The sequence below is a fragment of the Schistocerca serialis genome, chromosome 6 (assembly GCF_023864345.2).
Source record: "Schistocerca serialis cubense isolate TAMUIC-IGC-003099 chromosome 6, iqSchSeri2.2, whole genome shotgun sequence".
NCBI lineage: Eukaryota > Metazoa > Arthropoda > Insecta > Orthoptera > Acrididae > Schistocerca > Schistocerca serialis.
In genome coordinates, this window is record NC_064643.1 from 300,965,233 (window position 1) to 300,989,544 (window position 24,312).

At 43.4% G+C, this 24,312-nt stretch overlaps 1 protein-coding gene and 1 non-coding gene across 2 annotated transcripts in view; one reads left to right on the forward strand and one right to left on the reverse strand.

Annotated features, from left to right (window-relative positions):
- LOC126484166 (ADAMTS-like protein 4) overlaps nucleotides 1-24,312 on the forward strand; it is a 755,922-nt gene that overhangs the window by 583,286 nt on the left and 148,324 nt on the right. Inside the window, exons 3-4 of the mRNA XM_050107569.1 lie at nucleotides 7,943-8,088; nucleotides 24,004-24,085. Of these exons, the coding sequence (XP_049963526.1) occupies nucleotides 7,943-8,088; nucleotides 24,004-24,085 (228 nt within the window). The remainder of the gene's footprint in view (nucleotides 1-7,942; nucleotides 8,089-24,003; nucleotides 24,086-24,312) is intronic.
- Trnas-cga (transfer RNA serine (anticodon CGA)) lies at nucleotides 12,950-13,024 on the reverse strand. Its single transcript has one exon. It is a non-coding gene; the product is annotated as a tRNA-Ser (tRNA).

The window sequence follows — 24,312 nt, forward strand, 5'->3', positions numbered from 1 at the left end:
GCTGAATCTTGTAGACGTGAAGCCGTAAACGCTATGAAGGATGCTTTTAATGATATTTTTGGCATATTTGGAGAGAAATTCCAACAAGAATGGGCTTCAACGTAAAACCCACATGTGCGTTTGGTGCAGATGAAATGAACAGTTCAAAACAATTTTATCTGCTTCCAATACGTTGTACACTAAACCAACTACAGCCGGGCCACACGCAGCCTATATTTGTAAGTAATTCCGAACAGTGTCGACAGTTACAGGAAACAACATAAAATATGACAAAAACAGGGCAAAAAATGTACGTTTGTAAAGCAATAACCGAAAAACTTTGTCCGTTGTTGAGTGTTTACAAACAAAACCCTTAGAGTGAGTGGACAATAGACACCTTACAGAATGACAAAATGACGAATTTTTTCAGCGAGGAGAAGAACATTATCGCGCACAGAAAATGCACAAATCGTAATCTGTACGTGTAGAAACAGATCTGTTTTCCATTTATCCATCTCAGCTTATGACTTTCACTGTTTGACAAAACAGCTCCACATTTGGAAGATTCATTTTCATGCTATAACATATTATTCTCGCGTGACATCACACATCCAGACAAAAATAGTCTGTCTCTAATGATAAAAATACTCTGTCCACAGTGATAATATCAGACGTCATTTATCTGCATTTTTCCCTCTGCAACGGTCTCTGTTACTGACTTTACCCCTGTAATGGCTACCGCGTAACATTGGTTAGGCCTGGTGCAGTCTGTGTTCCATGAAAGAAAAACATACAATGCGTTTGTAAGTTAGCCCGAGCAGTAACTCCGCGAAATAAAAGCGCCATCCATTCCGCTCCTGTTAGTAAACGTTACGGTATTCTAGAGGTTATTAACCTGTTTCTACTCCCTGAATAGCTCGCATCTGTTTTCACTCAGCTTCATCTTACGCAAATTTCTAAGAAAAACTTTCCATCGGGGCCAAGTTATGAGGGAGAGGGTGGGGGTAGAATTTAAATATTTCCTCCTCGGCAGCCAGAAGCAAACTTATCTCCGCTAAAGAAAAAACTGAGGTGCAGCGCACTGTGCATTCTTTTGTGGAAACGAAATTAGTTGCTCTTTTCACTGCGAAACCAGTCTTCCGAGTAAACATAGAAACGTGCGTTTGAGTACCGTAAATTAAGGTACTTGGTAGCCTCCTTCGAAGAGAACCAAATGCCTTTGCTAGAAGGTCCCAAATTTAACTAAAGAAAAAACCTAAAGCAGGAACTTTTCGGCACGTTTTCTTGACACGGAAAGGAGCAATAGCTTCCATCAAGTGACATAAAGGATATTTGCATGTTTCACAAAGTTTTCTAGAAAAAAATTGTTTAAAGTGTAGGAGTTGTGCACTCGGTTAAGCAGGAATTGGATTGAGTTGTATAGTTACCCCCGAGATTACATAAGCTTGTGCGTTCACTACTAGCCGACGGCGTGGAACTGTATTCAAGGCTTCCGAGAAGTTTAAAATCACGGCAACAATGTGAACTACAGTACCAAGATCCTGAGTGCAACCTTAAATCGGTTTTACAGATTCCATTTTGTACTACCATTTCTTATTGCAGCTATGACCGCAATCCCGTTACGTTATCGAACACATATTTATGAGTTCCATACAATCGGTGCTTAAGCCATTCGAGTTGGTTCCCACAGTCATCATATACGAGAAGAAAATCATCCCATAGCTCTAGAACAAAGTAACTGGGTGAGAGCGTCACCCACCTATCCTACTTTTTTAGAAGTCTATTGCATGGATTCCCACACCAGCCGTCATCCGTTGGAATAGAGAGCTGAAGATCCACTGTCCCACTACAACTTTAATCAGTAACAACTAGAAAGACTTAACATCTACAGCCCGACCTTGAAGCTTTAGCTTTTGTAACAGAATATTGTCAAGCAAGAGATGAATTCTTTTCTGATAATGTTCTGAGGCAAAGATCTTTTAATTGTCACCTGCGGAGTTTTATTTTCCTCAGAGATAACTACTCTTATATTCGAGCAATATTTTCTCATTTCCAACTCGCTTAAAACGTTTTTCCTGTTCCTATTACGTAGTCAGGAAATGCCAGACACACATTTCAGGCTAGTTTTGTCTTGTGGCAGCATTACATTTACCATTTTTGCATTCGTCTGGCTATGAGAAAAAACCAGCAGAGAGATAGTGCGCATACATTCTCTGAAGAACGGATGAGGCAGAGGCAGTAGTGGAAGGTGTAGGAGGGGGTGCTCTATCACGACATTATTTCCACCCTCTTTCTCTCTGCCTACATCCCCCCTTTCCCGCCATCCTTCTCTCTCTCTCTCTCTATGTCTGTGTGTGTGTGTGTGTGTGTGTGTGTGTGTGTGTGTGTGTGTGTGTGTATGAGAGAGAAAGAGAGAGAGAGAGAGAGAGAGCGCGCATAGTGACAGACTATCTACCGAAACCAACTTTAGTTACAAGCTCACCGCATATGACCCTCCACCACTGACGTCGTGCCAGGCGGTTGTATAGATTCACCACACTAGGACGGGTCGACGTGGAGACGCCAGAGCTCAGCAGAAATTAGCAATCATGTTTGGACGCGACTACGCCAGTTCTGTGATCGAAATAACACAGTTTGTTGGCGTAGCAACGGAGTGTGTCCAAACGTGTCTACTAGTGTACCAATCGTAGCCACGTAACACGGCCTATGGGCTGTAAGAAAAACTCAACATTCTGGCTCTGATGGGCCCCGTCAATACCGACCGACCGCCGTGTCATCTTCTGCCAATGATGTCATTGGACACTGCATGGAGGGCCGTGGGTTCAGTAAACCGCTCTCCCGGTCGTTGTAGGCTTTCTTGGGCTTGGAGCCGCCACTTCTCTCTAAAGTAGCTCCTCATTTGGATCACGAGGCGGCGTGCACCCTGTACCAGCCCTTCCACTAAAGAAAAATTCCTGGCAGTGCCGGAAATCGAAGCCGGTCCTTCCATACCAGCCAACACGCTCACAGCTTGAGTTACGGAGGCTGACGTAAGAGGAGTGGTGGTACAAGGAATTCCTAGCACCCAGGAACAGGAAATGAGTGCACGCCTTGTCAGTGAATCTCGGTTTCAAATCCGACAGGAAAAGCTGCTGTCAGTGGATGCAGATCCATCTCATCTAGTTCACAGAGATACTTAAGGCTGTACGTCTTTACTGGGCCAAACAGCACTGTAATAGGATAGTAGCTGACTGGAACAGTGTCGTATGGTAGCATGATCCGAGAAGTAACAATTTCGCCGTTTTCAAATGATGCAAGGAATCGAATGCAGCGAAGGCAGAATGAGGCTTTTAACCCTCAGCATGTTGAGGTTGTAGTTCAGACCATAAGTGTTTCCATGGTGTTTTGGGGTGTTTCCGTACCTTGACGTGGGCTTACTCATTCAGGTTACTGTGAACATGAAACAGGACTGTTACATCCCAAGTGGCGCTCTTTCTTCTACGTCTTCAAGTATGCTATGGACACACCAACATGACAACACCCTTGTTCAAAGGGCTTTGTGAAGACATTCCTGAACTGACGAACACTCAGGCTCGCTATCAGATCTCGACTGGACTGTTACATTACCAGACGATATAGTAAATATCTGGGAAGTGAAAAGTAGTGACCAAAATCATTTCATTTTGGGAGTTGTAAGCCCAGATAACTAGCGGTAATCAGGTTGCACAACACCGTGCTGAAAGAAAGTTGGAAATGTCCGGTATTCAGACAGCAGCGACGGCAGCATGCCTTCGTCTAAGGTCTAGGATACACCCGACATGTCAGACAGAATTGTTTACACTATGGGCCAATTTTCGCTGATAGCTACCCTCTGATAATTACTGGTAAGGGTGTGAGAGTCTTGTGGTAGGTCCGGTTATCAGTGATGTAGTTATCAATGACTGACCTCAGAAAGATGTGGCGTAACCGAAGAATTGTAGACCCTTTTTTTCGCAGAACTGAGCACATTGTCGAGCGTAGAGACGACACTAGCGTGACGTGTACTGGGGCTGAGTAATTTCTGTATTGCGTACAAGGTGGTCCATAGGTGTAGAACCTCTCTTATAAAACAAAAACGGCTGGGTAAAGATAAGTTTAGTCACGTAGTGTGATATGGGTGAGGAGAGGGGGAACCTGTGAATCTATGTTACAAATATGGCGCCCATTCTGGAAGCCGCTATCTTGGATGTTACTACTGAAAGACATCTCACAAGTAGAGAATCACTCTCGAAAAACGATGTTTCCTTTCATTATAGCATAGCGTTATTAATTCTCGGGTTACGATTGACATCTTATCCTTACAGGCAAGGTGCCCATTTCCTCATCAAACAGACTGATAATTTGAGCATAACAGTATTCGTTCTGCAGCTATCATTGATTTTTCATCCAAATGACGTCAAATCTGATAGCATTAACACAAGCCGAACGCGTACAGATCGTCCTGATATGAGAGAGGAGTTACCGTGTTGTCGCACAGGTTTTCAACCCATGACATCTTGTGAAACGTACCCGCGAAATACCGACTCTGTAGCAGACAAACCCGATGCTTCACGATTGATAACGGCTACGGATTAAGCAACATCAACCGCCGTTCTATTATCGTCCAGCAAAAATCCTGTATGGCGCAGGAAACCGGTGTTAGCCTTTCATCAGTAATGAGAATTTTAGCCACACGTAAACATGATTCGTTACAGAATTCAAAGGCCTCTCTGAGGAAGATCCAGGTGTTCGGGTTCAATTTGAAGACTTGTTTCTCCTACGACGTTCTGTTTATACATGAAGATAGTGTATCTGTGTACGCAGAAGTAAGTAAACAGAATCACACATAGCCGTCTGATGTCGACTACCTCTCCATGAACGCATCGAAGAGAGTTGACGCATCATAAGTCATAGTTTGGTGTGGGTTTCGTATTGTAGGGACCTTTTTCATTCAAGGTACACTAGCCGCAACCCGTTATCTTCAGTTGTCAAGCTATGTATACACGTGAAAGTTTATCACTCTCAAAGAGCTTTTGCGAGTAATACATGCTGTGTAAAAAGGGCTTAGAGTCAGATCGCCGGCAGTGTTCGAGAGTGGGGAATGATCTGACAGTGAGATAGTCGCACTCAGCGAGTTTAGACTTCTCGTGTAGACGGTAAACTATATCTCTCCAGAGCTGCTCACCGTAGCTCTAACGCAAGAAAAATTATACCGGCGTTGTTGGGAGAGCTGCGAGTACTCGGTGAGTGCTGAGCGACCATATGGCGCCCAGGAATTGTGACGTATTTGACAGCTTTTACGCTACCAGAACTTGGTAATACATTTTCCCGTACTCATGCACGCATGAAATGAAAGTACTCACGAAACTGAGTGTTTCGACCCATAATTTGTTGCCACGGCTTGTTTCTGAGCGAAGAAATTGCCCGTTTTAGTTCTTACGCCAACAGCACGATCAGTGGGCATATTTTGAAATTTCTAAACAATGTAACGCGGCAAAAGCTTATAAAACATCACAGAAATGTTATATGGAATTCATAAACAATTAAAACTATCATCGAGCAGAGACGATCCTTCATTAATACAAATGAGAGACTAACCGGTTGCGACATCCATCTGCTCTATAAACGTATACCGCATTGTCAGGGTGTCGAGCTCACTGGTGTCGCCATGGATACGCATGGTGAAGTGAATGTGAACGATGCGTCGGCAAAAAAAAAAAAAAAAAAAAAAGGCTAAGTAGGCTGCCAGGAAGTGGACGCCGGACTAATCTGTACGAGGAAAGGCCGTCGTTATGTCAGTTTCTGGACTACAGAAAACGAAATAAGGAGCAAAGTTTCTTACCTGGAATGGCTACAGTTTTTAATACGCCTATAGAAGAAATCTACCAAAAGTCTAAAATTTAAGGAATCAGGCAAAGCAATTTCGTAAAACATACTATTTAACATAGAGAAACAAGCGAAGTCATGTTTGAAAGTAATCGTTTTGGAACTCCGAATACTGTCAGTTAACTTCAAGTAATACAGCTATGGCCACAATTTATTGATTATGCTGTTGAAGAGCAGACCTCAGGAAATTTACGAGTTGTTCCTTGAGCCAGTAGAAGTAAAGACGTTCAAATGAAGTTCTGTCTGGAAATGCGTCACTTATCAGATTATCTTCCCTATTTGGCCTTCGAACCAGTATGGGTATCAAGATGAAATTTGGAATGATGTTATTTCTTCGTAATTGTTACTTTACCAAATACTAAAGGGAATAAACGTACTTGATTTTATAAATGATAGTGTCACATGTATTCTGCCATTAACGCTAATGGATTTACGCATAAAAGTATCCTGCTTGGTAATTTTGGGTTCCATTATAAGGAGTATTTCTTCCGCATTCAGCATTCTCGTAAAATACCAATATTTTTGTGTATCTTCCATCACAAGGTCCGCAATGAGATTCTTGTGTGCTCCAGAATCATCGCACTACCTAATCCACTCTCTTATTCAAAACTAACACAGTCGCTAACACTTTTCCTTTGCCATTAAACGTATTAAAAGTGCAGTTGCAGCCTGACGCTTTTCCATCGAACTTCTTCCTTCACACACAGAAACACGTCTGAAAAAATCTATCGAAGAGTGATCTCTCAGCTCTCACAGACTGTGTGTAAACGCTTCTGACATCTGCCCCCGCAAGACTCTCAGACACTTACGGAAATTACTCGCAAGTAACTATCAGGGAGTAACTGTCAGCGAAATTGTCCCATAGTCTGAGAGTAAAAAGCTGTCGTGTGTATCCCAGCCCTTAGACGAAGATAAGGTGTCGCCCAGCATCATTACTGGCTAATTGTCGTGGCTTACCCGAATATCCAGTTTTTCTCTTAGACAGATAGGTCACTGAGGTCCGGCGGAGTGGTCACTACGTTACCACATTCAAGTCTATTAGATTTCAGTCTTGTGTATGCAAGATCAGAAACCTTGCTCACCTTCAAAAGCTTGTGCTTGTATTCCGTCACAAGTCTTGATTAAAGTCCATAAACGGGTGGAGGGGACGGCTGCAGTCTTATAATGTGAAAATGGTTCAAATGGCTCTGAGCACTATGGGACTTAACGTCGGAGGTCATCGGTCCCCTAGAGCTTAGAACTACTTAAACGTAACTAACCTAAGGGCATCACACACATACATGCCCGAAGCAGGATTCGATCCTACGACCGGAGCGGTCGCGCGGTCCCAGACTGAAGCGCCTAGAACCGCTCGGTCACACCGGCCGGCTATAACGTGAAGGACATCGCGTCGGGCACGTCCTGTAGCCTTTCAGTGTTATCACTGTAATTTCCCTTGTTGTAAACAAACTGCAAACACAATGAATAAAGCGATGCGCGAATGAAATGTACTATTCCAGAATGAGATTTTCACTCTGCTGTGGAGTGTGCGCTGATATGAGACATCCACCAGGCTGTCTGGAACCGAGCGACCGCTACGGTCGCAGGTTCGAATCCTGCCTCGGGCATAGATGTGTGTGATGTCCTTAGGTTAGTTAGTTTAATTAGTTCTATGTTCTAGGCGACTGATGACCTCAGCAGTTAAGTCGCATAGTGCTCAGAGCCATTTGAACCTCCAGTCTATGGGTAAGCCATGTGTGCGCAATATCGTACTATTGTTTTTTTTTTTTTCAGTGCAAATCTCTATTGGTTTTATAAGTCACATCACCCCCTCCCCCCTTTCCATTCGAAAATTTCGAGCTGCATCCTAGATGGTGAATTCCCAAATGGTCCCCATGTTGGTAGCATAGCATCACAGATTTCTACTCTGTTAAGCTTAAATTTTCGTTTGGCCACCTTTTTATCATTTACAAAGGGGCTCCACATCTGTGGCCCACCCTGTAGTTATATTGTAGAGGTATTCGACTCACTGTGCCAGTCCGACTGATGAGTCAATGTGTGACGTAGCTTGCTCACTGTGCGGTACCCCCGCCTGTTGCAGCCCTGCGCCGCCAGGACGGCAGCTTCATCCTGAACGGGGACTGGGCGGTGGTGCGACCGGGCGAGTACGACGGCTTCACGTACCGCCGGCACGACCCGGAGTCCATCACGGCGCCCGGCCCGCTGCGCAGCCCCGTCGACATCATGGTCAGTACCGCCTGCCGCGGCCGCCGCACACTGTGTACTCTGCTTGGAGTCGAGCTCGGGACACAGTGTCCACTACACATCAATACTGTGAAAAGTTCCTTCTTCTTGATTTTTACGAGTAGTAGCCAATATGTTTTAATTTATCGACCTGCAAAAATAAAGGTACGGGGTTAAGTTTTGTTTCTTTGTAGGCACGCGTCTGCAGTTCTGATATGTATTGAAATCCCCGCGCCATAGTACTGTAACACACTGCTACTGGGTTCAGAGCAAGTTGCAGCTGCCTATTAATAAAGAGGAGATGGAGTTTGACATTTTGTTTCGAATCTGCTGGCAGCGCACTACGGTGCTTTGTATCAGACTGCAGATATGTGCCTGCCAGTAAACAAAACGTATTTACCTAACTTTATTTTCTCGAGGCGACAGTCAGTGCTTTATGACTTGCTGTCGTAATATCTGACCGGAGATACAACCTATTGTAGAAAACGAAATAAAAAAGTCAGTCTAGTCTTTTCTGTAGCGCGTTAACTTGCCAATCTTCATTTCATAGCGGAGTTTCATCACCAGGGGTTCAGCTAATTATCGAAAGACCATTACTGCTATGTAAGCACCGCAGAAACGCGTATCTGTACGTCGATGTTGTGTGTTCTTAAGTGAAATTTGCGAATTTGTGGCAAAACTTACAAAGAATTACAGAAAAAAATAAGCAAATTTTGTTTAAATGTACAGCAGTTCCGTGAATTTTGCTTATTTCTGTTGTATATGATAGCGTATTGAATTAACTTCCACTTGCTATTGGCACTAGATATGAACATACACAGTTTCTTTTTATTTGACTCATTGCCAAACGAAAGTATGCAACCTTTTAAATTTTTATATAATAATTTATTACATTCAAGATCGCTTAATCCCTTTTAATATGTGATGGTGTGATATACACTTCATTGACATATTTTATAAAACCACATGATGTTCAGAATGCTTAACTGGAATTCTTATGGATATTGACAAACCTGTTAGCGATTTAATCACACCTGAAGGTGGCAATCACTTGTTGAAACCAGTAATGTAATGTGAACACTGTAATTTTAAACGATCCTTGATAGAATAAAATATTACACACATACAGTTTTTTTAAGATGACCCTACAAGCATTAAAGAACAAAGCAGATGGCGTGCATTGAGTGAAGTAATTTCCACATGCTGTTTACTTTCGTGTAGTGTAATTGAGTACATGTGTCATGTAACTGAATCCATTCAGCTTGCGATGTTCTTTGAATCGTTTAGTACCCTTTGAAAACTCAATATGTTCTTATACTACTGTAAACATCATGTGTAAAGTTACTTCTTTGCTAAGTCATGTACAATAGAATTCAATAATATTCAGACATATAATGTGACTTCTAACAAGTCCGTGTATATTTTTCTGTAGTTCTGTGTATGTACTATAACAACATCGCAGGTTTAACTGTGTGTCCACTGTAACCTCCCACAAATTTACATTTCTGTCCTGTTGATATCTTATTGAGGTTCTTCGATAACCAGTTGAAGCCCTGGTGATGAAGCTGTACTTGGACACGCGCATTTGTGGAGTTAATCCTCTAAGCCAATACGCTACTGAAAAGGCAGTGAAGACAGACTTCATTATTAAGTTTCCTAGCCGTTTCCCCTTCTGGGTATTGCGGAAAATAGCTGTTATGGCTACCATGACACATAATATTGTGTAAATATTGTTACGAAAACCTCCTTAATCCTTTAAATCCAGCAACTTGCATTATAATTTGTTTTAATCCCCTTATAATTATTGATTTTTATGCTGAGTGGTTGTGTCACAATTCTATGGCTGATCTTGTTGCTAACTTCGAATTTAATTTAAAGATGAAAATGTGTATTTTACTCGGGAATAAATTTATGGCTCAGAAATTATTTTCCATCATCAGAGCAAATTAAATGGTGGGACGTCCTTTCTTTATTAATGTATTCAACATACGTGCGTTACAAATTTTCAGTGTTGCAGGTAGCTTCGAGACAAATAGCTGCGAATTTTATACTGAAGTAAAACATAGGGCTATTTCCAGTAGGCTAAAAATTTAAATTAGAATCCAACAATCACTACACATGTACCTAGAGATAAAGCAATAATTTCTATTGCAGAGTTTCCATCAAAGTAGAAAAGACAAAATTTTATCATGATTTCATGGAAAGTTTATATGGGATGAAAAGTAATTAGACTAGATTCCGCATCAATTTCTCTGTTCTTGAAACGTCATGTATTCTCGATTATTTAAAAAGAAAGACGTCATAGGAACTTCTAAAGAAACCTTTAGATGATGGAGTTTCGGACTGATAGTCAATATCATAAGCTATTACACTCAGGCTGTCCTCAACAGAATCTAACAAAACAGGGAATACGCAAACAATGCGGGATTGCGTTGATGGTCACAATTGTTACTGTGCAAGAGCACTACTTACGGCAAGTAGTTGTACAGAAAACAGAGGCCTTGCATAAGATTGCTACAGAACATTAGCTAGCTTAAACGAAGACGATACCTGCACTAAAACGAATTGCTTGCAACGATGAGTAAATTATTAGCAATAGTTCACTTGAACTGTTAATGATAAATATGCCTTAATACAAAATTAATCTAGATCATATTTTTATCGCCATCTGACAGGGTTTATGTTGTTCTGTTGCATCGTGAGTTACATGCAGTTTCATAAAAACATCAATTCGTTCGGTACCTACTCGCTTTTCACCCATACCTGTATTTTGACGTTCTCCCTTCCTGTTTCATTTAGTCAAAAGACAATTTCCTTTATATGGCTGAATACGTGTAATGCCCCTTAGTATATCGTGGTACCCATTGCGTATTACCAGTGTTGGAAGAGCGAGGACGTGGCTGTGAAGTTCCCTCAGAGCTCCTGCCAACAACACACTGTCGGCGTTTAAAAAGTCGCCCTTCAAATGATACAAGGCGTCTTTCTTAAAATGTTTCCCACTGCACTTGCTGACTAAGCAAACCTGTCACGAGGTGAAACGTTCGTCTTACAAATACTGCGTCTCTTCAGGCATTCCACTTCCATTAATAAAACCAGAGTAGTGTATTGTGGGTGTCTTCGTAGATACGTTGCAAATTTACACCATTTTTCAATGAAACACTGCATGGAATTTGTTATCCTCCGGCCGACATTGTGTGACAGTTTCATCTTGCATATCCTTCAACATTCTTCCTAGATACTGCAAAGAGACCTCTTACTGATGTTGCTTATATCTGATACAGTACCGAAAATGGCGTTCTGTCTTATTTCTCTTATGAGCCAAAACAATATGACCACCTGCTTAATGGCTTTCTTGTTCGTCTCTGGTACGAAATACATTACCGATTCTGCGTATCACGGATCCCACAGTTCGTTGGTAGGTTTGTGGTGGTATGTGGCATTATATGTCTACGCACAGGCCACGTAATTCGCGTAAATAACGGGCCGCTGATTTGCGTACATGGTGATGCCGCCCATAGCGACCCATATTGGTTCCATACGATTTACATCAGGCGAATTTGGTCGCAGGTACATCAACGTTGAAATCATCATAGTGCTCGTCAAACCATTGTACCACAGATCTCGCACCTAGACACGAACAATTACACTGCTGAAAGATGACATTGCAGACGGGGAAAACGTCAAGCAAGAAGACATACAGGTGGCTCGCAGATGCTGGCGTGTCTTCGATTACGACAGCAGGTCCCACGCAAGCGCAGGAGAATATTTCTCATAAATAACACTGCTCCCACCAGTATGCGTCCGCGGTGTGCTGCACGTTTCGAGCCGCCGTTCACTTCGATGGCGGCGTTTGTAGAGACGACCATCGACCCAGTGTAGCAAAAATGTGGTTCAACCGAAGAGCCGACACGTTTCCATTGGCCGACGGTGGAATCCCGATGGTCCCGTTCCCACTGAAATCGTAATTGACGATGTCGTGTGTCAACATGCTAACACGTAAGGGTGGTCAGCTGCATAGCTCCATGTTCAACAAACTTCGGTGAACGGTGTGCTCCGAAACACTTGTGCGTGCACCAGCATTGTGCTCTTTCGGCAGAGAAGCCGCAGTTCACCATCTAAACTACTTTACACAGCAGACAAGTATCCGAACCCCACGTTCTGTGAAGGGTCCAGCTAGCGTCTAGTGGTAGTTTCACTGTCCTTCTGTCTCTTTTCCGTAGATGCTCACGAGAGTAACATGTGAACATTCGACCAGTTTTCGAGATACTTGTTAACAAGCTCTATCTAATAATAATCTATAATAATCTGCTCTATGTCAAAGTCTCTTATCTCTATGGCTTTCCCCATTTTCAGCCCTATTTTCGCCAGGGTGATCCCCCTTCCGTGTCTGCTCCGCTTACATACTCTTGCTACCGAGTTAACGTGCCCGCAACACCTCCAGGCGGCATCGAACGTAGCGGTGGATGGTGGTCTTAATGTTTTGGCTGATCAGTGTATATCCTTTTCATTTGCGAGGCTGTTACCGAAGATCGAGTCTTGGTCCAAAGACTGCCACGCAACGCCACGCCATGCACCGTATAGCGGCTTGCAAAGTATCTATCTAGATGTAGATGAACTAGTTCTCGGCGTTAGCAACCATAATCTGTTGCGTGGAAATTACGCGGTACTGATGACTCTGTCACCGAACAATCCGTGAAAGCAGTCACAACCGTCAAATACAACCTAAATCAAGCCGGATTGATAGGACCATATAAAATTAGTTGTGGAGAAGGCAAGTGTCAGACAGATTCAGAAGTAGAATGAGATTTTCACTCTACAGCGGAATGTGCGCTGATATGAAACTTTCCAGGCAGATTAAAACTGTATGCCGGACCGAGACTCGAACTCGGGACCTTTGCCTTTCGTGGGCAAGTGCTCTACCAACTGAGCTACCCAAGCACGACTCACGACCCGTCCTCACAGCTTTAATTCCACCAGTACATCGTCTCCTACCTTCCAAACTTCACAGAAGCTCTTCTGCGAGCCATGCAGAACTAGCACTCCTGGAAGAAAGAGCTTCTGTGAAGTTTGCAAGGTAGGAGACGAGGTGCTGGCGGAATTAAAGCTGTGAGGACGGGTTCTGAGTCTTATTTGGGTGGCTCAGTTGGGAGAGCACTTTCCCGCGAAAGGCAAAGGTCCTGAGTTCGAGTCTCGGTCCGGCACACAGTTTTAATCTGTCAGGAAAGTTTCAGATTCAGAAGAAGGCTCTAAATGTAGTTCTTTCATGAACAGAAGCTCTTACAACAGCCTCAGTCTGCCCAATTGCCGGATATTACTCTTCACTCTGGGATTTCACCAACATGGATTAGCGAAACGGATAGAAATGATACAGAGAATTATTGCGCGATTTGTGACAGATTTGTTAAGGAAGTGCGATTATATGATAACAACGCACATAAGTGAACCATTAGCGTTGTGTAATATGGAAATACTTACTCTTGAAATTTCGAGGTTGAATATTCCAGAGAAGGCAGGAATCGTAGCATCCTTTGGCTGCATGTAGTCTTCTGCTCACGAATAGCAACGAAGGGCGTCGGGACGTAACATCTAGATCCGGCAGATGACAAGCGTGAAAGTACAGTGTGAGAGAGTACTACACATTTTGGACATCACTTTAGGTCTGATATATTGTCGACGTGGAGGTCATTACATATGCAACCCAAGGTCGGATAGGTTCGTTGCGTTCGCGCACTCGGCATAACGAGACCGGCTCCCCCTAGCTGCCGAAAACTTGAAACAAACTACTCTGTACCAGGGAAAGGTATGTGTTACGGACCTATTGCTCAACACTGTCACATATATACTTTCTTCTTTAAATTAAATTCAAAGTTAGCACCAAAATCAGACACAAGAGTAATGAGATAACCGGTTAGCAACAAAAACCATCAGCAGTCCTACTTATCAAAAAATGGACTAAAAAAATAATAAATAAACGCCAACAGTAGTTGATTTTGGAAGTTCGAGTTTTTTACAACCATTTTTAGAAAATAATATGTTTCAAGTGTTGTCAATAGCAATTTATTCCGCCACTCCACATTTCGAAGCATAACTTAATTAGCCAGATCGCATCGACAATCTCGTTCACACATCTCTAGCCTCTTACCATTTTAGAGTCCTTGTAACCTTCCCTCTTTATTCTTCTTTTTCTTCTTCATTTTATCTCCTCCTTCTCTTTCGACCCCACCCCCGCCCCCCACGTTTCTTTTTCCCTCCCGCATTCATTTCCCCAGATGCGCCCCCACAGAAACGTCATCCACGTCTTCCTCGGTACGTTCTTGTGATCAGGAACGTTAGACCTGCACCTTTTCATTACTTGTTGGCCAGATGCTGGTGGTGACTATTTCTTTCTGCTACAGGATTCTATGCAGCTATTTTAATAACGCCTGTCGTAATTAATCTGTTGCAGTGTCGTAGTACAACTGTATCACGAATCAGCACCGAGAACACTACGCAACAGTTGTCGAAAATGAGAGAGTTGTTTAACACAACATGTTTCGGGGCTGCATTATCCCATTATCAATTTTTGGAGCCAATTTGCCATGCTTGCTTTCTACTTTCGACGTTGCCTGATGGTATACAAACATTAAGAACTTGGTAACGGGATTGTGTAGTCCCGGAATATGTTCTGCTAAATAAACCACTCATTTTCGACGAGTGGTGCACAATATTCTCAGCACTTATCATTAACGATGATAAATGTTAATAAAAACCATCACAGCCGCATTTCAGGTATGTTTATTACTCCAAACCGGTTTTCTTCTAAATGGACATCTCGAAATTTTTAACTGATGTCTTAACTCCACTCCTATCATCTTGTCCCTTCTCTTCATCCGTGTCATCCACGTGTTCCTTTCCTCACTGATCCTTCGAAGAACGTCGTCATTTCTTATCTTATCAGTCCTCCTGATTTTAAATATCCTTCTAAAGCATCACACCGCAAAACTTTAGGTCTACTCCGATTTACAGAGTCCACAATTCACTCCATAGACTGCCTTGCTCGACAAATATATTCTCATAGATCTAGACCTCAAATTAAGACCTATTTCTGATACTAGTAAGTTTCTTTCGGCCAGGAATGCCTTCTGTGTTTGTGCTAGTCTACTTTTTATGTGCTCCTCACTTCGTCCGTCAGGTGTTATTTTGCTGCCAAGGTAGCAAAGTCCTTCACTTCAGCTACTTCGTGATGACCAATTTTGATATTAAATTTATCGCTAAACTCATTTCTGCAACTCCTCATTACTTTCGTCTCTCCTCGTCTCACCCTAGATCTACATCTTGTATTCATCTCTGTACATTACATTCTATAGGTCCTGTAATTCTTCTTTACTTTAATTGAGGATGGCAATGTCATCAGCACATATTATCATTGTTCTCTTTCCACCCAGACTTTCTTCTTCGATGTACACATTGAACAGTGAGAGCGAAAGACTGCATTCCTCTCATACACCCTTCTAAATACGAGCACCCCTTTTTGGTGTTCCATTCTTATTGTTCTCTATTTGTTCCTGTACATATTTATACTATCCATCCTTCCCTACAGCTCTTTACCGTTTTTCTCAGATTTTCCAGCATCGGGCACCGTTTTACATCGTTGAAAATTTTTTTATAGATCTAAAAATCCTGCGAACGTCTCTTGCTTTTCCTTGCTTCTATTAGCAAACGCAACGTCAAAACTACATCCCTGGGGCACTTACCTTTCGGAAAGCCGAACTTGCCTGTATCTAATCGCCATACAAAATTCTAAAATGTTATTAGATATTTTTAGTCGTGACACCGGTCTCTTTGTAGCCTGTTAGTGAACTTTCAGTGTCAGCTTAAGGTGTTCATTTAGAACATAGACGGGTGTGTCTTAGTAAGACAACTGTGGAGCACAAGATGATTAAAATTATTAATGACGGTAAAGTCTGAGACACTCAAATTTTCCTGCACACCACCAGCGAATGAAATATTCGTGGGATAAAGTAAAGAGGATGGGACGAGATTACTTCTTTGCTCCGTCAAAAGCCGTACCCTGGTTTGCGGTATACTGTACCATCTTTTCCTCCATAGCTTGTGGCGACCCTGCGTGCGGAACAGTATCAGACTGAAAGTCGTAAACAACCAGTATATGCAAAGACACGACGTAAACAAATACAGTACTCACGCCAATATACATGAAATGTACTCACAGTAGCGAATGTGGATGCTCCATGGCCAGACCAATGTTCCGTATGTCGTCAACCAAAGGTCTTCAGCCTGCACTCGGACATATGTTATGTATGTTCCCATACGGAGAGACATTTTAATTGAAAGTCGCTTGCCTGGTGTCGACGGATAATACGGTATTAAAGTGCCTGTGTTGTTCAGAAGCACGATGCAACGTTCCTTCGAACTTACATGCGATTTTCAATTAAAATGTCTCCCCTGTACAGGAATGTACGTAGTGGATGTACGAGTGCACGTTATAGCACATGGTTTACGGCATATGGAAGTTTGGGGTCTGTACATGAGTCGCACTCGGATAGCCCAATGGAAGGCGACCGCTCGCGATGAGCGGGAAATGCGGATTCGAGTCGTGATCCAGCACAAATTTTCATTGTTGTCATTCAGTTATGCAACTAATTTTCGTTGTTGTCATTCAGTTATGCAACTGATGGTTGTCCATGTTCGTAACAGCTGCAGTCGCAGCAATGCCTGTTCCTTGGAACATGCATGCGTGTTCGAAGGAACATTGCATCGTACTCCTGAACAACACAGGCACTGCATTTGACCGGTGGTGTAAATTAACCAATTCGAAGAGACGTGAAATGATATGTGGTAGAGTGTTCAACATATACATATATACTGCGCTAGCCACCAAGCGGTGTGTGGCGGAGGGCACAAGGGCACAATTTGCGCCAAAGTCATATACCCCCCCCCCCCCCCCCCCTCTGTTCCACTCGCGGATCGCACGAGGGAAAAACGACTGTCTGAACGACTCAGTACGAGCTCTTATTTCCCTTGTCTTTGAGTGATGATTATTACGCGATTTGAAAGTTGGTGGTAATAATATATGCTCTACATCCTCGGTGAAGATCGGATTTCGGAATTTAGTGAGCAGCCCCTTCTGTTTAGCGCGTCGTCCATCTGCAAGTGTGTCCCACTTCAAACTTTCTAAGAGATTTGTAACGCCCTCGCGAAGGCTAAATGTACCAGTCACGAATCTTGCCGCTCTTCTTTGGACCTTCTCAATCTCTTGAATCAGACCCAACTGGTAAGGGTCCCATGTAGACGAACAATACTCTAAGACTGGACGAACTAACGTATTGTAAGCTATTTCCTTTGTTGAAGGACTGCATCGCTTCAGGTTCTACCAATACACCGCAATCTAGAGTTCGCCTTACCCGTTACTTGTGTAATTTGATCACTCCATTTGAGAGCATTTCGAATCGTCACACCCAGACACTTGACGGATGTTACCGCTTCCAAAGACTGATCATTTATTTTGTACTCATACATTAATGGGGATTTTTGCCTTGTTATACCCAGTAGGTTACACTTACTAATACTGAGAGATAGCTGCTAGTCATTACACCACGCATTTATTTTTTGCAAATCCTCATTGATTTGTTCACTACTTTCGTGTGATACTACTTTCCTATAGACTACAGCATCATCGGCAAACAGTCTAAGGCCGCTGTCAATACCATCAGCCAGATCGTTTATGTAAACCGTAAAAAGCAGAGGACCTATTACGCTGCCCTGGGGCACACCTGAAGTTACTCTTGTTTCTGTTGAAGTTACCCCGTTCAGAACAACATACTGCTCCGTGTCTGTTAGAAAACTTTCTATCCAACCGCATATGTCATTGGATAGACCGTAAGCGCGCACTTTTTGTAGCAAGCGACAGTGCGGAACTGAGTCGAACGCCTTTCGAAAGTCGAGAAATATGGCACCAATCTGGGAGCCGGTATCTAGAACCTATTGTATATGACACACAAAGAGGGCCAGCTGTGTCTCGCATGACCGCTGTTTCCTAAAACCGTGCTGGTTTCTGTAGATGAGCTTCTCAGTGTCTAGAAAGGTCATTATGTCTGAACACAAATTATGTTCCATGATTCTACAACAAATCGATGTCAGTGAAATTGGCTGGTAATTATGTGCATCCGATTTTCTACCCTTTATATACACTCCTGGAAATGGAAAAAAGAACACATTGACACCGGTGTGTCAGACCCACCATACTTGCTCCGGACACTGCGAGAGGGCTGTACAAGCAATGACCACACGCACGGCACAGCGGACACACCAGGAACCGCGGTGTTGGCCGTCGAATCGCGCTAGCTGCGCAGCATTTGTGCACCGCCGCCGTCAGTGTCAGCCAGTTTGCCGTGGCATACGGAGCTCCATCGCAGTCTTTAACACTGGTAGCATGCCGCGACAGCGTGGACGTAAACCGTATGTGCAGTTGACGGACTTTGAGCGAGGGCGTTTAGTGGGCATGCGGGAGGCCGGGTGGACGTACCGCCGAATTGCTCAACACGTGGGGCGTGAGGTCTCCACAGTACATCGATGTTGTCGCCAGTGGTCGGCGGAAGGTGCACGTGCCCGTCGACCTGGGACCGGACCGCAGCGACGCACGGATGCACGCCAAGACCGTAGGATCCTACGCAGTGCCGTAGGGGACCGCACCGCCACTTCCCAGCAAATTAGGGACACTGTTGCTCCTGGGGTATCGGCGAGGACCATTCGCAACCGTCTCCATGAAGCTGGGCTACGGTCCCGCACACCGTTAGGCCGTCTTCCGCTCACGCCCCAACATCGTGCAGCCCGCCTCCAGTGGTGTCGCGACAGGCGTGAATGGAGGGACGAATGGAGACGTGTCGTCTTCAGCGATGAGAGTCGCTTCTGCCTTGGTGCCAATGATGGTCGTATGCGTGTTTGGCGCCGTGCAGGTGAGCGCCACAATCAGGACTGCATACGACCGAGGCACACAGGGCCAACACCCGGCATCATGGTGTGGGGAGCGATCTCCTACACTGGCCGTACACCACTGGTGATCGTCGAGGGGACACTGAATAGTGCACGGTACATCCAAACCGTCATCGAACCCATCGTTCTACCATTCCTAGACCGGCAAGGGAACTTGCTGTTCCAACAGGACAATGCACGTCCGCGTGTATCCCGTGCCACCCAACGTGCTCTAGAAGGTGTAAGTCAACTACCCTGGCCAGCAAGATCTCCGGATCTGTCCCCCATTGAGCATGTTTGGGACTGGATGAAGCGTCGTCTCACGCGGTCTGCACGTCCAGCACGAACGCTGGTCCAACTGAGGCGCCAGGTGGAAATGGCATGGCAAGCCGTTCCACAGGACTACATCCAGCATCTCTACGATCGTCTCCATGGGAGAATAGCAGCCTGCATTGCTGCGAAAGGTGGATATGCACTGTACTAGTGCCGACATTGTGCATGCTCTGTTGCCTGTCTCTATGTGCCTGTGGTTCTGTCAGTGTGATCATGTGATGTATCTGACCCCAGGAATGTGTCAATAAAGTTTCCCCTTCCTGGGACAATGAATTCACGGTGTTCTTATTTCAATTTCCAGGAGTGTAGATTGCTACGACCTGGGCCTCCTTCCAGTCCCGTGGAACTTTCCGCCGTTCCAATGATCTTTGATAGATGACGGATAAGAATGGGGCTTTATGTGTTCAGATTAACTGCAGCGTTCGATACCGCTCTGCCAACCCAAGACCAAACTACCACTTTTTTTTATTTTATTTTTTTTTCTAGCCTTGACTTCGGGCTACGGTACATACCAGTACGGCAGTACATCTAAGATTTTAGTATTCTAATTCGTTGGTTTCCGCTGCTCACAACCAAATTCGCACCTTCCAGCCTAGCATAGACCTCAAGCTTCGAAGTAGATCAGTCTGCCACCATAACATTAAAGAAAAAAAGAAAGAGGCAACACAGAAATATTGTCAGTATTCTGTTACCTTTCGGTTTTCGTATGTATGTATCGGTGGGTTCAGTTGCACCCATTGTTCCGTCTTCAGCACTCAGCGAATGGAAGAGAACGGTCGTAAAAGTCAACCAAATGGCGCAGTAAACCTTATGAGGCTTTTCAGTGAGAGTGGAGCCGAGCTGCTGTGATTTTCCCCGCTCCCCTCCTTTCCCCAGCGCCTCATCCCCACCACACAGGCAAGAGGCTGCGGCAAAAAGGGCGTCCACAAAGGCGCACAGACGAGCCGGGACAGGCACAGGCGCCGCTGTCGCTCCGCTGTTTGGACGTCCGCCACAGGCGCGCCCGCGGTGCTTTTTTCCGGGTCGTTAGGCAGACTTATGCCCCGCCGTCAGCGGAGCGTCGGCGTCCGCGAAGAGCTGGACGGCTTGCCTGTAGCCGGTCGGCTCGGCGTAAAGTGCTTACACCACAGCTCGGCTGCAACCTGTTTCCGGACTGCGGACTGCACCCGTCTCATGGACATGAACAGCTAATCTGACACGAACTGTTCGAAAACCGCTTTTCGTCACGTAAATGGGTGCGCAAAACTTGAGGACGAAAGAGACCTGCGCGTGATGTGTCACTGCCCAGTAACATAGCTCGATGGAACTTGGAACGTACATAAAAAGAACTGCTACAGTATAGTACAGAAGGTAACTGAAAGAAACACACATTGAGACGAACAAAAATGACACTTTTTCCAATTACAGTAATTACACTATATACCGGGTGATCAAAGAGTCAGTGTAAATTGGAAAACTGAACAAATCACTGAATAATGTAGATAGAGAGGTACAAATTGACACACATGCTTGGAATGACATGGGGTTTTATTAGAACTAAAAAAATGCAAAATTTCAAAAAATATCCGAGAGATGGCGCTTCACCTGACCAGAATAGCAATAATTAGCGTAACAAAGTAAGACAAAGCAAAGATGATGTTCTTTACAGGAAATGCTCAATATGTCCACTATCATTTCTCAACAGTAGCTGTAGTCGAGGAATAATGTTGTGAACAGCACTGTAAAGCATGTCCGGAGTTATGGTGAGGCATTGGCGTCGGGTCGGATGTTGTCTTTCAGCATCCTTAGGCATGTCGGTCGATCACGATACACTTGCGACTTCAGGTAACCCCAAAGCCAATAATCGCACGGACTGAGGTCTGGGGACCCTAGGGACCTGGGAGGCCAAGCATGACGAAAGTGGCGGCTGAGCACACGATCATCACCAAACGACGCGCACAAGAGATCTTCGACGCGTCTAGCGATATGGGGTGGAGCGCCATCCTACATTTCGGTTCTAATAAAACCCCATGTCATTCCAAGCATGTGTGTCAATTTTTACCTCTCTATCTACGTTATTCCGTGGTTTATTAAGTTTTCAAATTTATAATGACTTTTTGATCACCCGATATATGCAGACTGAAGCGACAAAATGAAAATTTTTAGTAAAGCTTGGATTCGAAACTGGATCTCGCGATGACTAGGCATATGCGCTAACCACTACGCCACCCTGGCACACTGGCTTTCCGCAACTGCACAGACGACCTTAACACACCTCCCTCCTCAATCCACACATACTAACAAACTGCTAAAGCACCTAAACAAGTCTGTGCGAATGATGTCAGACACAAGAGATATAAATATAAAAAACTGGCATATTTTGCTTATTTTCACTCCACTATGTCATATGATATCATATTTTGGGGTAACTCCACAAACCGAGAAAATTTTTTTATAGTACTGAAGCATATGAGTAGTGTGCAGTGTAAATCCAAGAACATCATGTCGAAACCTGTTCAAAGAATTGGGCATACTAATGAAGTTTGTTGCAAATAATACATCTCTTTTTCCAACTAACTGCTTAGTACACAGTATGAATACTAGGAATCAGAACAATGTACGTAAAGATTTAAAATCAGTTACTCTTGCCCAGAAAGGAGTCCAGTCTTCAGCAACGCATATTTTCAATAAGTTACCAGCAACCATTAAGACTTTAGTTTCAGACAAGGCACAATTTAAACGTAATTTAAAAGAATTTTTGGTGACCATCTCCTTGTATTTCCTCCACGAATTTCTCAACAAGTGCAGTAGACCCTTTTACTGAATATTTATTATACTTTAATTAATGACAATACTTGGTTGTAACAGCCAAGTAACTACATACGGTGTGAATGATGGATGTATGGAAAGCAGATGTAAGTATTAAGTCTGTAAATAGTGGAAGTTTAATTTTAAATCTTGTACATAATTTGACTGTTCTTAGCTGAGGATCATTGAAATGAATAACTTACTTTAATTTTCAACAACACTTGATTGTAATAGCCAAGTAACTAGCTACTGTGTGAATGATGGATTTAATGTAAGCAGATGTAAGTATTAAGCCTGTAAATATTAGAAGTTTAATTTTAATTTATGTACATAATTTTACTGTTTATTGACTGAAGATCATTAAAATTAATGAAACTCAAGTTTTTCTAATCACATTTTTGTAATGTGTTTATCTGCCATGTTCCACACCCAGGAGGATCCCGTCTTTTGTGGATCTATGGAATTAATAATTAATCTAATCTCCACATTCATACTCACGCCTCAGCTCAGTTGCTATTCCCTCTAGGGTAGTCCGTGCAGTTGTGCAAAACCACTGTGCCAGGGTGGCGTAGTGACTAGTGCATCTGCTAGTCAGCAGGAGAATCGGGTTCGAATGCCGGCCGTGGTAAAAATTTTCATGGGTCGCTTCAGTTTGCGTATATACATCATAGATGATAGAGCCTTGGAAAGGTTTCGAAAACCATATAGTTTCATTTGATTAATTACACTGGGGTCACCTCTATTTTTGAAGGTCCCCTGGACATTACAAAGAGCATGACATGGTTTTTAATACGGCATTCCATCACTAAAGACTGTGAAGCGTGCTCTGCAACGTGCTCCCATGCTGGCTGGCTACAAGCATGTTAAGCAGTTATTGGGGTAGTAGGGCTTTCCATTCGTCCACCAGCTCGGTTGACAGCTGCTGGGTGGTCTTTGGTGAATGTTGGCGTGCTTCAACACCGCCCCAACGCATCCCACACCTGCTCGATGGGGTTTAAGTCAAGATAACGGGCAAGCAAGTCCAGTCGCCAAATACTCTATTGTTGCAAGAGGTCCTTCACCAGCGCTGTAAAAAAAAAAGGGACACGAAAACTGAAGGCACAAGATACTAGTTTTTTATCACGTCTCATTAACCGTCATAAATTTACCAAATGCGATCAAGACATTTGTGAATGAGAATCTGTGTTTCAAACACATCGCGCGCTTCATTCTGACAATATCAGATTTCATTTACCATACGCAAAACTCCCGTGAAGTTGGAAAAGTAGGAGATGGACTGACACATCAACTCTTCAGTTCGAATGAGATTCGCCAGCAGAAGCAGAGGGCATTGGTCGAATTTCAGTCCGATACGTAATTTTATTGTCAGAGAGTTTCATACAACGTAGCATCCACTACGTTTCAGAGCGACAGTTTCAATTTGAATGTAATCGTTTTCAACATCTTCCAGTATCTTGTTCTTCAGCCCTAATTTGAGCTCTCAGATGATTCTCTCACACATGATCCTTCTAAATAGCATGTAATGACATTATGACATTACAGTCCTCTTTTGATGTCGTCTAGCTATTTCAAATTTGTTCTTCCTCATTTCCAACACTTTAATAAATTTAGGTTCAGCACCATTGGGAACGGCGTAACAAATTACGCACAAACTATTCTTCTTTTTCTAAACGCTCCTACGTGAGTTCGCTGCCTTATAATCTTCTCCGACAAATCCAAAACAGTTATTTTGTTTGCATTTACATGAAAACTCATATTTGTCGAAATATTATCATGCAGAAAAATTTGCACGAATACTGGTATTATAAATGATGCATTATTTGTTCACAGATCATCTATCAAGAACCAAACCCGGGAATTAAATACGAATATATGCTGCCGATGAAGGTTGATCCTGTTCCACCCATTCCAGGTAAGAAAATTCACTAAATGATACATGAATTTCTAACAAATATCTTTTGATGGTATACGGTGCTATTAACGTAAGAGATGATTTTGCACAGTTCATTAATTATGTCATCATTAAAATGTACCGCACTATTTTACTCATGTAATGCGACATGCTTTGTTCCCTAAAAAGTCAGTACTTGGAACAACGAGCGATTGGGCATAATAATTCTTGGGATATTTACCATAAGC